The sequence below is a fragment of the Falco biarmicus genome, chromosome 10, assembly GCF_023638135.1.
Source record: "Falco biarmicus isolate bFalBia1 chromosome 10, bFalBia1.pri, whole genome shotgun sequence".
NCBI lineage: Eukaryota > Metazoa > Chordata > Aves > Falconiformes > Falconidae > Falco > Falco biarmicus.
The window spans coordinates 20,123,146-20,139,937 of NC_079297.1; the positions used below are offsets into that span (position 1 = coordinate 20,123,146).

The 16,792-nt window shown below is 36.3% G+C and overlaps 1 protein-coding gene across 7 annotated transcripts in view; it reads left to right on the top strand.

Annotated features, from left to right (window-relative positions):
• Positions 1-16,792, top strand: part of SHANK2 (SH3 and multiple ankyrin repeat domains 2) — a 353,645-nt gene that overhangs the window by 48,917 nt on the left and 287,936 nt on the right. For all 7 annotated transcript variants that reach the window (XM_056354407.1, XM_056354409.1, XM_056354410.1 and 4 more), the window contains exons 5-10: positions 4,665-4,868; positions 6,643-6,714; positions 7,295-7,403; positions 7,671-7,822; positions 8,617-8,784; positions 12,141-12,257. In XM_056354407.1, the coding sequence (XP_056210382.1) occupies positions 4,665-4,868; positions 6,643-6,714; positions 7,295-7,403; positions 7,671-7,822; positions 8,617-8,784; positions 12,141-12,257 (822 nt within the window). The remainder of the gene's footprint in view (positions 1-4,664; positions 4,869-6,642; positions 6,715-7,294; positions 7,404-7,670; positions 7,823-8,616; positions 8,785-12,140; positions 12,258-16,792) is intronic.

Sequence of the window (16,792 nt, forward strand, 5' to 3'; positions counted from 1 at the left end):
CATCTGTTTTGCTGCTCCACTTCAGTAATGAGCATTTACGGACTCCCTCCTTCTGTTTCTTTTTATATTGGATTTTCCATGCGAAGTGTTGTTTGGTAAGTGGCAGTTTGGTAAAGCAACAGCTTAAGTTGTAGTTGCTTTTATGGTTTTCTACTTCTGTATTGCTTTATATACTTTTGTATCCTTTCTTTACTTTTTCCAGTATTCCTTGGCCTTTAGGATTAAGAATCTTTTCCTTAGTGCTTTTATTTCTTAGATAGAACACTTGTTTAGTTTGTGCAACTTTTGTTATGAAGGAAGAAGTGCAGTCAGCACAGTTGCAGCTTGAGTCACATTTTTGCTTAAGATGCCTCCATTTTTACTTGTTTCAAGTCTGTACTGCCATCCACCGATTCCAATCTGTTCCAGGTTTTCGTTTTTAACTTTTCACAAGTACTCTTCTGTATTGCATCTTGTGACTGATTTTCGTTGCTGCTTTCTGTTTATAGTTGGTCTTTCTTTTGATCTTCAGTTTGATGATTGTGGGTGCTACTGACATCTGTTCTTATGCCCTTGGTCTGATCAGATGATCTGACTTGCCAGGTGGTGATGGCGTGGCCAGACTGGTTTTTTTGACCTGTCATCTCATAAATTCTGTGTTTTCTGAATGCATTTTGATGAAGGAGAGCAGTGCCTTCAAGAATTAATTTGAACACTGAGCACAAATAAAAATGAGCCACTTGTTCTTTTTTTTCTCTGCTTTTTTTTTTCTCATGGCACCCAACTCTCATTTGCATTTCCCACTTTTTGGTTGTCACCTATTTAATATCGATGTCTTCTATTGAAAGGAATTACTTGTATTTTGATATTCTGACAATCACATTCTGGAGGCAGCTGTATAAACCATTTGTCATGGTTCCGCTGTTGCAGTGCAGTTCTGTGTGATTGACAACTTTGTGAGTCTGATGAAAAAGATGTGTTGGTTGGTAGATTTTTAACAGATAAATGTTACTTCACAGAGATACTGTATCATGAACATTATTCCCATTGAATTAATATCTTTCCTTTAGCTGGAGTAGGTGAGCTATACTTTCCCCTTGCTTCCAGGCCTTCTGTTTCGCTTAGTGACTTAGTCTCACCAGTGTGCAGGAATGCAGGATTATAATTGACCATGTCTGTCTTGATCCAAAGAGCTTTAATATCAAAAACACAGGTCTCACATTTCAGCAACCAATGTTGATGTGATGTCTTGCTGCTAGACTTGGATTTTGAGTGACTTATTGTGGTTTTGATGGTGTTTTTGAGCCACGCAGGGCTACTTTTTTGATTCTCATTTGAAAAAACTGTTGCAATTTTTATGGTGCTTGCAGCTAGCCTTCAAGACAAACTATCACCTTTTATCTGGTCTTGAGATGCAACGAAAACGGTGGAAAGACTAGATCCAACATCTGTCAATGCAATATGTCTTTGTTTCATATGCGTTTCTGTAGTTCTTTGCCACTTAAACTATCCCCAGTTGTAGGGTTCTATTTTTGAGAATTTACTGAAGATTATAAAAAAATTGTCTAGCTTTTTGACTTAGCTACTGTCTCATTTCCGTGTGGTCATTGCACCATGTACATCTAATTCATTCTTACTTATTTCATAGCTAAAGCAATCTATGTGTAGATTCTGCTGTGACTCAGCTGACATTTTCTCAGGGTAGAAAGTATGGCAGTAGGTAATGACTTGTCTACACAATAGAGATGATGACTGTGGTGGTCTCTGTCCTGAGAGGGTGGGCAGGTGGACAGAGAAGCAGTACAGGTTAGGTGTTCCAGGGGCAGGCCGATCTAAAATATACTCTATGCAGCGCTTGAGCGGTCCTTCTTATCCTCTTGTTCAGCAGCTGCCTGTGGGAGAGTAGTAACAGCTTCCATCTCTATCCTGCCTGGCTTCATGGAAGCATAAGTAATCACTTGTCTCACTAGTTTCACTTACCTGACTCTGAGAAATTTTGGTAGGAAACAGTTGTTTGGTTATTGATTTGCTTTTTACATCATTTATCTTAATTCTTTATAATTTATTAACAGGATCGTAATTTATTGGAATGAGTGCATTTTTGTTTCTTGTGAATCACTAGAAAAGCTAGGGCTGTGAATAAATGAGTTTGTGAAATTATTAGTTTCAAAGTGTTTCCATATTTATTCTGCTCTGCTGTTGAGCACTCTATAAAATATTGTAGTTACTGTGGTAGAAATACAACAGTGGTGTAGTTACCAGATAAGTCATTTTCAAACAAGCCTTTGAGCTACTGCACAAAAAGAATTCCTCACTGCCATTCCTCACCACCTCACCTCACAGTGTGGTGAAGATGGTTAAACTATTATGTCCTGTCCTCATGCATTAAATGAACATGCCAATCTCAGACCTGTGGAAAGTATTTCAGAATATAAAAGTTGTGCATTGCTGATTCAATGTGCATAAAAAATGTAGAAAGATTTATTTTCCATTGAAATCTATTCTGAAGAAATTCTAAATTATAATTTCACCAATTTAGCAGATCTTTGAGAATTAAAAATACACAACAGTATCTGCATTATTTGCAAGCAATCAAGAATAGATAGAGTACTAGAATAGACTGAACAAAACAACATGTTGAGTTCTCAAGGTGCATTAAAAAAACCCGAGACTTAATTATACTACAGTCAGAAGTTAGTGTTTTGTGTTATTAGAATAAAAGCAGTCACACAAGTCCAAAAATGATTTGTTTCATGTAAGAAAGAGTTTCTTGGGGGGAAAACCCACACAGTAATTTCAAAATTATCTTTGCTTCTTCCCATTTTAATAGCATTTGTTAGAATCTTTCAGGATGTGTGGATAATGACAAGTCATTGCATAGTGATACAGCTTGTAGAAGTTAAGCTCGTAACATATGTTGTAACTGACAATTTTTAGAGTTACTGAAACTGCTGATGTAGCATCAGTACTTGAGCCGTATCTCAAAAAGTGCAGTTTGTGCAGGAACTGATGAAAAACAAACCAAATAGTAATTTTTAGTAATTCATGGCCAGATGTGGTGGAGCTGGACAGAGCCCAACGTTCACGAGCCTGCCTTGCTTCCTTGGGCAGACCCCTATGAGAAGCTATCGCGGTAGCTTCAGTGGCACTAGCTGGCAGCAATGAATAGAAGACGTCTCAGTCTATTGATTGTTCTCGTATCTGAGGATTAACTCACAGAAACAAAGCCAAATTTCTCAACTTCAGTATGTCATGATATTTAAAACCAGCAAGTTGTTTCGCTCTGATAAAATGAATATATGCAGAGGACTGGTTGACTGTAGTGTTTGCTCAGCTGAAACAGCTGTAAATTGAATGTCCTTCATGTCCTGGTTGTACCTTTTACATTGAAAATTTTTGCCCCATAATATTGAAACAGTCAAGAAGACATTGTGACTTCTGCCTTTGAATTTGCTTTTCAAAATTTACAATTGAAATACTCAAATGAATTTGTTACTTGATTTGTGTATATGGGATTAGAGATTACTTTCAGATATATCTGGATCTTGCCAGGATAAATATGTTTAGTTCTAAAAGACAATCTGTAGCCATTTTCCTATGGATGACCTTGGGACTTTAAAAAGATGCCAACAGATAACACAGAGGTGAGCAGTGCAGAAGCAGCTGTGGGTAAAGTTAAAGACACTTCACTCTTCATAAAACATCAATCATTTTTCATGTATTTCTGTTCTTACCTTTATGTCCAATTATAATGTGAAGAGTAGCAGAGGTCTTCAGAAAAGGCCTGAAGAGTGGTTACTTGACAGTATCACAGAATTAGAGCTACATTCATGGAAATGTACTGATAAAAAAAGATATATCCATTAACATTTTTTCTTGGCCTATGTGCAATCTGTGCATGCTGTATTGGATTGTGAGGGGACGGGAACATCCTTTGAGTAGGCAAAGAAGGGACTCCTGTGCTGTAGCTCTGCAGCTTGGTGCAAGCCCTTCTTATGGCCCAGTATTGGGTGAGTTGGCAGCACCATACAGTCATGATGCTGAACATCAGAGGCAACAAACTGGTTTCTAGGCATTGCCGTCTACTGGTAGCTTGTAACCATTGACTGCAACATAAACTACAATTAGAAAAAATCCTATATTTATTAAATTTCTGAATTACAGCTTGGTAAGAAGCAGAGAACTGGAAAGCATTTTCAAGGTTTTCGAGTCCTCTGCTGCTTCATGTCATATAGTTCCTCCCTTAAATTTACCCTAAGATAAATGTAGCTTAAAATGAATTAAAATTCTTGCCTGAATATCAATTTTTGTGAAATTGTTGTGGATCAGACTGATTGTCTGAAAAGCCAGAAATCAAGTGCATGGTTAACCATCTTGTAACATCCCTTTCACTTGGATTTTCAAACAGGTGTGCCATGAAGATGTTCTTCCTCTGAAGAAGGATATAGTCTCTGATGTTTGTGGAAGGACTTGAAATGTCCTGTGTTTTCACAGTATTTGTGCATTAGTTATTATAGAGGAATGCATGTCTGAAATGTAATTCTGTTGATGTATGTTTTGTCCTGGAATTTGTAGGTTTATTTTGTGTGATTGTATATATTTATGACACAAATTTTAGAATGTAATATACTGCTTAAATTTTTTTTCATTAATTAGACTTTTTTTTTAATAATTTCTATTTGCAGAAATGCATTAGATTTAACCCAGAAGCTTCAGTGTGGGTTGCAAAGCAACGAATTTTGTGCACTTTGAATCAGAGTTTGAAAGATGTCCTGAATTATGGACTGTTTCAGCCTGCAAGCAATGGTAGAGATGGGAAGTTTTTGGATGAGGAACGACTTCTTAGGGAATACCCACAGCCAGTGAATAAAGGAGTTCCTTCACTTGAGGTATTTTTAGATCTAATACCTGAAACATTTATATTCTGATACAAACTATACAGTAAGCAGTATCTGAAGTTTTTACATGCACCTGAATTGCATTTGAGAAATAGTGATCAGCAAGTCTGAACTTGAACCCTTGCTCACAGAAGTGCTGGCATTCATTTGCTCAGTGGAGCTGTTCCATGTGTTATCCCCAAAAAGCTGCAAAGAATAAGCCCACCCACCCCACCCCACCCCACCCTGGGAGATTGGATTTTGGAGTTTTCCTTTGCTGAGGACATGGGAGATGTATCTTATTCTGTGATTTAATAAAGAAATGTAAGGTTCTAGGTTAAGCTTTTGAGCCTCTGATTAGGTTGCAATAGTAGGGTAGCAGTTGCTGAATACCTAGCCTTTGCTTTCTTCCAAAGAGAGGCTCTTTCTGTCACATTAAAGCCATCCACCTTGCCCAGTTTGATTTCTTCTGTGCCCACCTTCAAAGTGCACACGTTTCCTATGTCTGTCTCCTGGGAAAACAGTAAGGGAAGAGAGTATGTATGTGTGAAGCAGTCACACATAGGCACTGGAATTTCCCCCACCCCTCTGTTGCTCATGCAGAGGCTGTGCAGCGGGGGGATGAACTGGGCAGAACTATTATGGCACTGGGCAAACATGGAGCAGAACCAGATCACACTGAAACACAGTATAGCAGGAAACTGGGGCATGAAACCAGTATTTAATTAATTTTGATATTGCTTGTATGGTGCTACGTCAACCACAAAGAACCTGCAGTTAATAGACTTACTCTACTGTAACACAAAACTGAGAAGAATACCCAGAGAAGGCTTCAAGTCCTAGTTTTCTAGCAGTTTATTTCAGAGATGTAATCCATATTATAGCCATAAGCAAATTAAATAACCACTTTATTTTTTTCTGTCATGTTGGTTTCATGAGTATTGACTGTTTGCAAAATTCTTCTCGCTGCAGCTAAAAGATAAGGCTTGCAATTCAGGTGTTAAAAGTGATCTTGTGAAAAGATCACTCATTTCAATTAAAGCCTTATTCATTGCAGTCTCCTTGCCTAAAAGAAGTGCTGCATTCTTTGAATTCTGCTTTGTATGATTAGATAATAGTAAATTATAACTATGTAAACTGTGTGTTTTTGCCATAGATCTTACTACACAGGCCATAGGGTAGCAAACTGTTCAGGATAAAATGTGAGTGAGTTTCAGCCCAAAAAAGAGGTAATCCTCTGAACCTCTTTCACAGGACCAGTCCTGTTAGCCATCAGGAGAACTATTCCCATGTGTAAGTTCTGGCTACGTAGATTAAGGTTTTTTTCAGGAACCTTTTTTTTTTTTTTTTTTAGATTTCAGAAATTATAAGCTGATATTTTGAAATATGTATTTTTTTATTTAAACGTGCCTTCCCAGTTCTTTCTGCCTGAGACTATAAATGAAAGTGCAGATATCCTTAGGGGAAAGGATTTTTCACTGTAATTTTTGCTAATTTATGTAAATTCTAGAGGCTGATCTCATTTCCCATACATCTCCACTGATTTCAGTATATTTATACAAGATACGAGTTTTGCTTACACAAACTGTGAAACTATGATGCCACTAAGTTAAGCTGAATGGTGATTACTGGTGAATATTCAAAATGAAATAATAAGCTTTTTTTAAAATTTTGCCTATATTTGCATCATTGTGGATGATACTTTCTGGTAAGGTCAGAAAATGATATTACGAGTTTTTAAGCAAAATAGGACGTTTAAAAAATACTTTTTTTTTTTCTCCTTCAGTTTCGATACAAGAAAAGAGTGTACAAACAATTCAATCTTGATGAAAAACAGCTGGCCAAGCTTCATACGAAGGTATGCCCAATTTACTGGACAAGTTAACAATTGCCTACTTAGCAAAGTAGTGTGCCTGAGAAACTGAAAGTAAGTAGGAGTTTATTACCACCTGGGCCAGTTGCTGAACAATGAACAGTATGTGCTGCCAGAACCAGGAGGGATGTGTGAGTTGTGATCTGGGAATTTCTCTCATAGAAAAATTCCTGTCTTTGACTCCTCCATATGTACACCAGTAATTTTAAATGAACCTTACTTCATAAATACAACATGCTTTCAGCATGCTGCAGAAATGCCAGTCTACGTCTTTGCAGGTCAGAATAATAAACCATATACCATCCTAATGTCCTACTGAATGAACCTTTTACTCATTTTTTCCTCAGAAGTATAGAATTTGGAATCTTCTTATTGTATTTGACTTTTGAACATTACACACCATAGGGTTTATGCTCTCAGTATAGTCAGGTTCTCCAGTAACATGAATTAGCTACTGTTCAATGATGGCAATGGGTATTGCCATCAGTTTACAGAATATTTCACTTTTAGTCAGGATTTTCTTTTTCAAATTAGAAGATGACTCCTTTGTCACTCTTTGTTTCAGGCTAATTTGAGAAAATTTATGGATCACGTCCACCATCTCTCAGTGGAAAAAATCACAAAGATGTTGGACAGAGGACTGGACCCAAACTATCATGACTTAGACAGTGGAGGTCAGAACAATAAAACTAACAGCATAAAGTCGTACCTTGGGTTTGTTCAATGTAAATTGATTAACAGGCCAAATCTCACACATTAATTATGTTGTCTTGATAACTTGAGGATAATGGAATCTGTATGGTTTTGCTGTCCAAAGGAGAAAAGTAATAATTCATTATTTTCTTTGAGCAGCATTTTTAACTTAACATTTTTAAAGGAAATGCTCTTTATTTTATAAAGTTGCTCATCTTTTTTCAAGTACGTGCTATTCTTTTCTTTAGAAACACCCCTAACTTTGGCAGTTCAGCTTGACAATACAGTAGAAGTGATAAAAGCTCTGAAAAATGGAGGAGCACATTTAGACTTCAGAGCCAAAGATGGAATGACAGCTCTGCACAAAGCAGCCAGAGCCAAGAACCAAGTAACCCTCAAGGTAAATGCTTTCAGTAGCAAATGATACGTTATTTTATAGAAAAACATATATAAAAGAGAATGTTTTCAGTTAATTACTGTATTGGTCACAATGAATCATTTAATACGTGCTTGTTCTACTGCTTTCTTGTGGCTTTCAAATCTTAGGATTAGCTTTCAATAAAGGGCCTTTCATTTCTCATCTTTTTTTGTAGGATGAAAGAAGTGGTGAAATTTAACCTTATTCTTTGATACATTGGGAAAAATCTGTCTGAGGAAATAGGAATAGCATTATTTTTGGTTATCTCTTGGACAGTAAAAGCTAGTGGCATGAATTACATATTATATCTTAACACAGTGTCTTCTGTTTTGTATTTTAACAGGTGTTCTTAACTCTCCTTGATAGTCCAGACTGAGTCTTATGTTTACGGATTTTTCTTATTTCCTTTTGACAGCTATTCAAATTGCATGACATTTTTGATAAAGCATCTCCTAAGTGAAGAGGTGAATGTTGCAAAGGCCATGTGGCATTTTCAGCACTGAGATTTCTGAACTTAATGAGAGAATGGAAATTGGACATTGCCACTCATCCTTTCTTTGCTATCCCTGTTGATTCCTTTAGATCCTAATTCTTCTGAGGTCATTTCTTGTTTAACTTAGTCTGTGGCATGGCCCCGTTCTATGAGCTTATAAATAAGAAAGCAAAAAATGTATGTTGTGGCAGGTATCACCTTACAAATAGATATCCAGGTAAAGTTCCTTTGTAGTTAGAAGTCCCTCCAAAATATATTTTTCACAGTTTGTGATCACTTTCAGACCCTTTTAGAGCTTGGAGCATCTCCTAACTACAAAGACAGCTGTGGCCTAACACCGCTGTACCACACTGCTATTGTCGGAGGGGATCCTTACTGCTGTGAACTGTTACTTCATGAACATGCTACAGTCAGTTGCAAAGATGAAAATGGATGGCAAGAAATTCATCAGGTAGGAAAGATCACTTTTATTTGGAGTTGAAGTTGTATGAAGAAATTTGTCATGTATATTCTATGGTTAAAACATTGTTTTGAAGACTGGGTATGTTTAGTCCATGCATGTACAAGTATAGAATTTCTTCCTTTTTATATTTGCTTATTACTTTGCATCCTGCTTTGGTGAATTAGAAGTTGAAACTGTTCCAGCGGAGTTGTGTAATATTGAAATCCTATGGTTACTGTGGATTTTGCTGCAGCAATTGCACTAGTCATATTTATGTAACGGACTCTTTGGAAGTTTAGTATCCTATTAGTGCCACTTTAGTGAAAAAAGTTTAACTCGGATCTTTTTGTTAGATGCCAAGTTTAATATCCTTGGTAATGCTTCTTGTGTGTTTATCAGAGGTACTTTCTCTCTGGTGAGCTTTACAGAAAGATTTGGGTTCAGCACCGTGCTGCTAGTATGCTGCTAGTATGTTGCACTGAAGGATGTTAAACTCCTACAGACTCAGTTTGCATCGGTTTTCATTCCCTACCTGTGTGGAAACTGGGATTCTAATGATTTTTCTTTTGTTGTTTTACATGTGTTTTCCTTTCCTCTCTTACATATTCAGTGTAGATAAGGTGGTAGCTTGCTTTACAAAGAAAAATTATTTCTGAAAAAGTGATCTTTTGAGGTTCATGGTGCTCATGATACCTTGAGTCAGCTATGGTGCTGGAATTCATCAGGCACTGGCCCATCCTGGTCAGCTTCAGCATAGCTATTGGGAAAGTAGACCTTCCTCAAAGACCTGTCTCTTAAAAAGACCTATAATGTTTGGTAAGGCACTTTCTGAATAAAAACCCACTTCTTCTTTGAACTCTTATATTGTCTTCTCCAGAAACGTCTGAATATTATGCAACAGTTGTGTAAGAATGCTTTGTTAATTTCTTTCTCTTTGCATAGATATAAACTCAGTAATTTACAGAGTTTAAAGATTCTAGCAGTCTTAATGCCATTGCAGCTATTCTATAGCTTTTCTCTGTATGAATGAGTTTGAGTAATCATAAAAAAATGGAACTGATGGGGTATGATCAGATAAGTCAAGACACAAGTAATCAACCTGAAGAGGCCTGCTTAGGTCATCTGGGCTCACTTTCTTTTTTTTATTTCTGTGCACCAATCTTTTTAGTACACAACTTCTTTTCTTCTTTTCTTTGAAAGAAACAGGAGACAGCCTTGGCACCCAGGTTTGGGCTTTTCCACTGTGTAAGTGTGTTCAGGTCGAGGTCATTTGGATCCATCTCTAGTAGGGGGGAAAAAAGGATTAATTTACTACCATTGTTTCTGGGGATGTGGAGAAAATGGATTGTCCAGATCCAAGTGGACTCAAATTCCCTATTTTGAAAATCCAGTCTCATACACATATGGTTATTATTTCTTGTAATTAAATGGAGCTTTTCAAAACCATGATATTGGTTGTAATCCTGAATACATCAATGTTTACATCTGGATTATGAGCAATCTTTTTTTTATTAATCAGTAATACAAACATTCCTTAATGAATTAAGAAACGTGGTGGTATGATATAATTCCGAATGTTGTCTGTGTGAAATAGGGGAAGCTACCTCACATGGCAAGGAAGTAATTGGTAGCAAGTATATTTTCCATTTTGCGAACACAATCTTTAACTGTAAAAGTTAAGCCTCTGGGTTACCCTTATAGTAAGGGGGAAAAGGTAAGTTATAATATATATACTGTAAGGTTTATCCTTAGAGTAAGGGAAAAGGTTCATGCTGTGCTAGGATAATACTAAAAAGGCTATCCTCTGGAGATACCTGTCTCTTTCCATTGACGGTACTGGGGGGCCCTGATGAATGGTTTGGGCAGCTCACCTGCCACGCAGCCCCCTGTAATGAGAGGAAATATATCCCCCCTGCGTTGGTTGTCTTCCAGCACCTCCTCAGAAACGTAAGTGTTATTGTCAGATTGGCAAAGAGGAGGCAAATCCCGCTCTAGCAAAGGAAACAAAGTCAAGAAAGGGCCAGGTTTTAGTCCAGTTTATTGTAGTAGGAATAGAAGATTGGAATTGGTTCTTGTATTTTACGAGTTATTGTAATAATTATGTCTGCACATTCATATGTAGATGTTGAATGGCTTTTAGAGGGTAGACAAAATTGATAATTCATGGCTAATTTGCTGTAATCTCCCACACAGTCAGAAACACAGTTATGGTTGGAAATCTTTCTCCCTTTGCTTGTTGTTGGATACTTGCTTTCTGTTGCCTAGTGTTAAAATGTTCCTGTTCTGATAACGGCTACCATAATGTCTCCATTACTTTGGCAAATAATTTACAAATGAATAAACTATTTAATAAACACTTTTTTTCCTGTTCTGTGTGTTAAAAATTGAAAATGGAGGAAGAAAAAATGTAGTGGTTAGGACACTAGACTGGGATTTGGGCTGTGTTACAGATTTAATTTGTCCATTGAGCAGTATACGTAATTTTTCTCATCCTAATTGCAAGATGTGTCAGTTTGAAACTCCCACTGAAGTTAGTAATAATTGGGTACCTAAGACAGACTGAATGGCTTTGTGCACCTGTATCTCTTATCTTAAATTCCATATTATTATATAGGAATGATACTGATCTGATAGGAAGTTAAAAACTTTAGAAATTGGGAGGTGCTCAGTTGGTGTACTATAGGGAAGGTAGTCAAGTAAATGGGACTGATGAATGGAGATACTGTTCTTTTTCTCAAACTTACTTGCTAATCAGGAAAGTTTCTAATTTCAGTAGTTTTATTCATAGAGGTTTATTTCCAAGTATTCATGGTCTAACATTTTATTCATGTGACTGATAAAGTAACTCTTGACGATTTTCCCCTGTTTTGGATCAGTGCCATATGTATACTGTGTGTCTACTTGACATCACAAAATCAACATTATTACTTGAATTTTGGCCAGATTTCCCTAAACTGTTTTTGCAAAGGCTTTGGAAATTTGATCATCTTCAGTGCCATCTAGTGGGCAAGTTTCTGAAGATTAGCAGGACACAAAAATTTCTCTCAGTCTGCTTGTCACATTTGACAGTTATGAATATTAGTGGATAAAAAGTGGCAAACTTTGTATTTTCTCAATCCCTTAAATTGCCATTCCTCAAATAAGCAGATGCTTAAACTTATGCACAGATTTGCTATACCTGAAGTGCACCCACTGGTGTTTACAGGCAGGTATGCACAATCTGGATGTTCATTCTCCCATTCAGTCCAGGGGTGGTTCTAAAAATTAGACCCTAAGTAGAATAGCATCTTCTCTGCTGAAAATCTTGATGTGGAATTCTTGTCTAGATTGTGTAATAACCAAAATATTAACGCGTCTCTTTACAGGCTTGCCGATATGGGCACGTCCAACATCTAGAGCACCTCCTCTTCTACGGCGCCGATGTGTGTGCACAGAATGCCTCAGGAAACACAGCGCTGCACATCTGTGCCCTGTACAACCAGGTGAGCTGGCTCATGCCTCCTCTGCTGGCAGACCCAGCACTGCAGAGTCCTACTGTCCTCCTTCAGTGACATAAAGGTCCCCCCCCAGTGGGAGCTGAGGTATGGCTTAGTGGGGAGGGATGTTTTACTTTGAGGGAAGGTGAGTCCAGGGAGTCCATTCCCGTGGAGACTGGAAACCGGTGCTGTGAGAGAATGACATGTAGCCGTAAAAAAAAAAAAAAAGACATAATTGAGTTATAAATGCTAAATCTTTCATGTCCATCCACAGAAAGAGAGGCTTGTTGAGTTTTCTTTGAAGAAGTTTACTGGCTTGGTGATAGATTTTCCTGAGGTGCAGTTTCCTTGATTTTGGTAAATGCATTTGGTATAAATCTCCCATTATTATTGATCTATAGAGGCAAGTTACACTGAAGAAGAACATAGTTCATTATTTTTCATTTGATTTATTTAATATGCAATTAAGTGTTACAGGTTTTAAGCAGTGGTCTTAGTAACTAGAAAGAACATAATTAAAAACTTTAATAAAGGTTTTATTCACTGATTACAAATAAGGCTGCTCCTTGTAGGTAGCAAGAGTATGCATATTAATTAGAAAATAAAACAACATAATATTCTACCAGCTTATATTTTTTCGTATCATATCTGAATATTTGTTTCCTATTCAGAATTTATTGCTGTTTTATGTAATTCTAATTTGAATTTTAGCAAGAAATACTGGGGAAATACTGTGGAAATGTGTTTTTAAACTATACAGAAGGTAGTGGATTCTCTGCTGTTTACAACATACGTAGTCGTTTAGAAATGATAGAACCATTTGGACACCATTTTATACTCTCTTCACATGGATGGGGTTGGGAGGGAATGAGTTTTACAACTATGTTAAAACACAGCATGTATAATGTTACATTGAATTAGGAAAACACAAGTCATGAGATGTGACTGTAACTAGTGAAACATCTGTTAAAGTATCTGCTTCTTAATTGCTTACCATCTTTGTTTCTTTCCAAAGTCTCGTCAAGATATATTCCTCAGGTCTAAAATACCCTCACTTTTTTTTTTTTTTTTAAATATAATTTTGGGGATAATTTGGCATTTTTCAAGACTGTTGACTTGATGTGTGTGTCATAATCGATATCAATTCATAAAGAGACTAGCTGTACAGATCTTTCACGTTAATGCTGATTGTTTGAAACATGTAGCATGTCAGTGGGAGCAGTGCCCCTATGAACTGCTTCTTGCTCACTGTCTACCAGCCTTCAACAGGCTGCTAAGTATCTGCATCAGGTAGTTCAAGGTTAGTAATGGTTTCTGTGCTCAGCTTGGATGACTTCTGTGACTGCAGGCATACAAAGCTGTTGCCACTTGGCACTTTTTTAAATTCCTAAAAAAATTTGCAGAGAAATTAAATTCACTTTCATCTCAACAAAAATTTTGTGTTTAGGATTTGCATCAAGAGCTAAACATGTATAACTTACAAGCACTTGTGTTGAAAAAAATATTTTAAAATGTTCACTTTAACCTCATTTACTTCACTTTTTCTCAGTAAGAATTTTGAAGCCCAGACCATAATGCACATATAAACTTAAAAATATGAACTCATCTCTGTTATTTTGTAAAAAATTTATTGCAGTGCTTTCATGGCTATAGTTATTGACAATATCATACACTTTTAGCAAAGGTTATGCGGTATGATGCTCAAATTAGAATAATCCTGTAGATTGACAGTATTTTTCATGTAGAGATGTGTTTTCCTCCTGACCTCAGTAGAAAAAATTATTCCGTACAAGACTTAAAGACTCTAATTGAAATTGCATCTACAAATTAGCAAATATTTTCATAGCCATTAAGCTTGGCTTTGTGTAACATCTTGTGACTACACTATCATGCCTCTGTTTTCCTTAATCAAGAGTATGTGAAAATAAAAAGTTTATTTTCGGGGTGCTGTGAACCTATGCTGATTTTTTTCAGTGTCCCTTTTATTGAAAATTTTTATTAGCTAATGTGGAAGCAGCAGTGTTGGCCTTTCCTGGATGGAGAGAGGATTGGGAGGACAGCGATATCTTTTTACCTCTTGATTCCTGTAGATGGAGTCATTACCCATTTGATATTTCCCTTCCAGTCCTCCGTGGGGAATTTTCTTGGGATATTTTCTGAAGCTGGTAGTTCTGTTTCCCTGAGTGTTAGCTAAGTGCTGATCTGAATAAACTGTTGTTTTTGAAAGTTATTTCGTGGCTGTCCAGTAACGCAGTGAAATCCAGACAGATCTTATGCCTCTGTATTTAGCACATTAAAATGCTGGGGTGACGTGTTCCTTCTTTCAGTGAGTGGGTTGGATTCAATATGAAAACTGTTGTAGTGTTAAATCATGTAATTAACTCTCAGACAACAAATTGAATATAATCTGCTGACAAGCCCACGCTTCTCTGTGAAATTCTTTTTAATGCAATGTAATCTAAAAAGCTACTGCATATTCAATTTATGTATGATAAAATGAATGAATGATACTAAGTTCTCAGAAGTTATTAGGTTGACAGATCTAAAATTTATGCAGACAGGACTTGTGGCATTCATAGGTAGCACCCTCACAACAGAGAGCTCCAAAATGCGGAATTTCTGTTGAATTAACAAAGGAAAAGTAATCAAAATAATTTCTGGTGGTGACTTTTTAGCTTATTCTCCCTGATTTATTTCCCTTAATACTGGAAGAACGGGTAGGAGACAAAAGGGAGAGAGGAGAAAGCTAAGAATGCTTCTGTTTATTTTAAAAGAATAAATAAATAAATAAATTCAGTTATTAATCCAAATTAGTTTTCTTGAAAAATCTTATGTTGAACAGCTTTGACCACTTTTGTGAATTTTTTTCTTATCAAAACCATTCAATACATAAATAAAAAACTTTGCATGGTTTTTGTTATGCTGCAGACAGCTTAGTTAAATTTGTAGAGTAATTGTTTTTGGTTATGTAGTGTCGAATTCTTTGTTCTGATAACCAAATGAATAATCGGCCAATATAAACAATTTTTCTTAATATCATTACTTATATCCTTAAGTTCTTGATCAAAATTGGGCATTTTAACTCTAAAGGGTTTGACTAACATTTCTAGTGTACTAAGTAGTACCCGCTGGAATGGTGGAATAGTTGTTATGGGATAGTGTGCAAACCTAGAATTGTTTAGGAGTCAGTCAAAAAGGAATTCTTGCAAAAATAACCCTGAAAAGGACATGTGGTGTGTGTATGTGGTTTTGTTTGTTTTGTGTTTGTTTTTTTTAACCTGGAGATCTTAATCTAGATTGCAACACATTTACTACTTTTGCATGATTGCAAATACTGAATCCAGAAAAGGGAGAAAAACATTTTGACATTTTACACACTACTTTTGATCTTTATACGTTTAGAGATACAGGGAGCCCACCTAATGTAACGTGCAGATTTCAGTGCAAGCAAATTAGACTATTTCAATTAATTATATATCATAAAGAAATTGTCATCTATGAGATGGTTGTTAATACACCATTTTGAAATATGATCCATTCTGTTGTTTCAGTCTGTTATGCAGAACAGGAAGTGTGGGAACAAAAGGCTATGTTTTTGGAGTATTGAATCTTGGAGAAAGGGTAGGATAGCCTCCTCCCCAGATATATTTAGGACAATCCTGTGATGGAGGGGATTTAACAAGATCAGGAATCCAGTGTGATAAATTAGAAAATACAACGATGAAAATTATTTTCAATCATAATTTCTGCACATTCATTTATGACTCAGAATCTAGTAAATAAGCTTCATTTCTGTCACTAAAATAGCAATAGCAAAATTATATGATTTTCTCTGGCTGCAAATTTACTGTTAAAAATGAAAGGTTGTATGATGAAATACCTCATTAGGTAGAACTCCATAACACAACATGACAAGAAATCTGGAAAGCACAACAAAATTAATATAAATATTTATGGTGAGGAAAGACAAAAACGTTTTGAAACGTGAACTGGTTTGCATAAAATGAACATTAAAGATGGCAAGTAGGAAATACAGTCCATATATGGATCATCAAAAAGTCTAGTATTCTGAGAACTGAAAGAACCACACAGGATGTCTAGCAGATTATAGTCAGTCATATTTTGCAGCAGTGTAGAGTAGTGACCTAAGCAATATACTGTATCAGCCCCCAAAAATTGTTTTTAAGAGATTTCATTTGCAGATTTCTTCAGAGGGTCTGAGGTCATACTTTTCTCTTGTTAGAAGGGCTGTATTTGGCTTGTGCTGTAACTCCTAGTATTTTTTAGGAGGAAAGAGAGAAGATAAGACTGGTCAGTGCAGTCTGTAGAGCCAGGCCAAATAATGTCATAAATGTTAAAAAACATAATCATACATTAAATGTTTAAAATTGAAGTTCAGTTGAGAAAAACCCAAAATAAGTGCATGCAAGTGGTAAAACTACTTTGTTTAATTTTTTGCAGTAGGGGAGGAAATCATTCATCCCAGGTACTGTGTACTATACTGTGAACAGTACTATTTTTCCTACAAAATAAGCAAAACT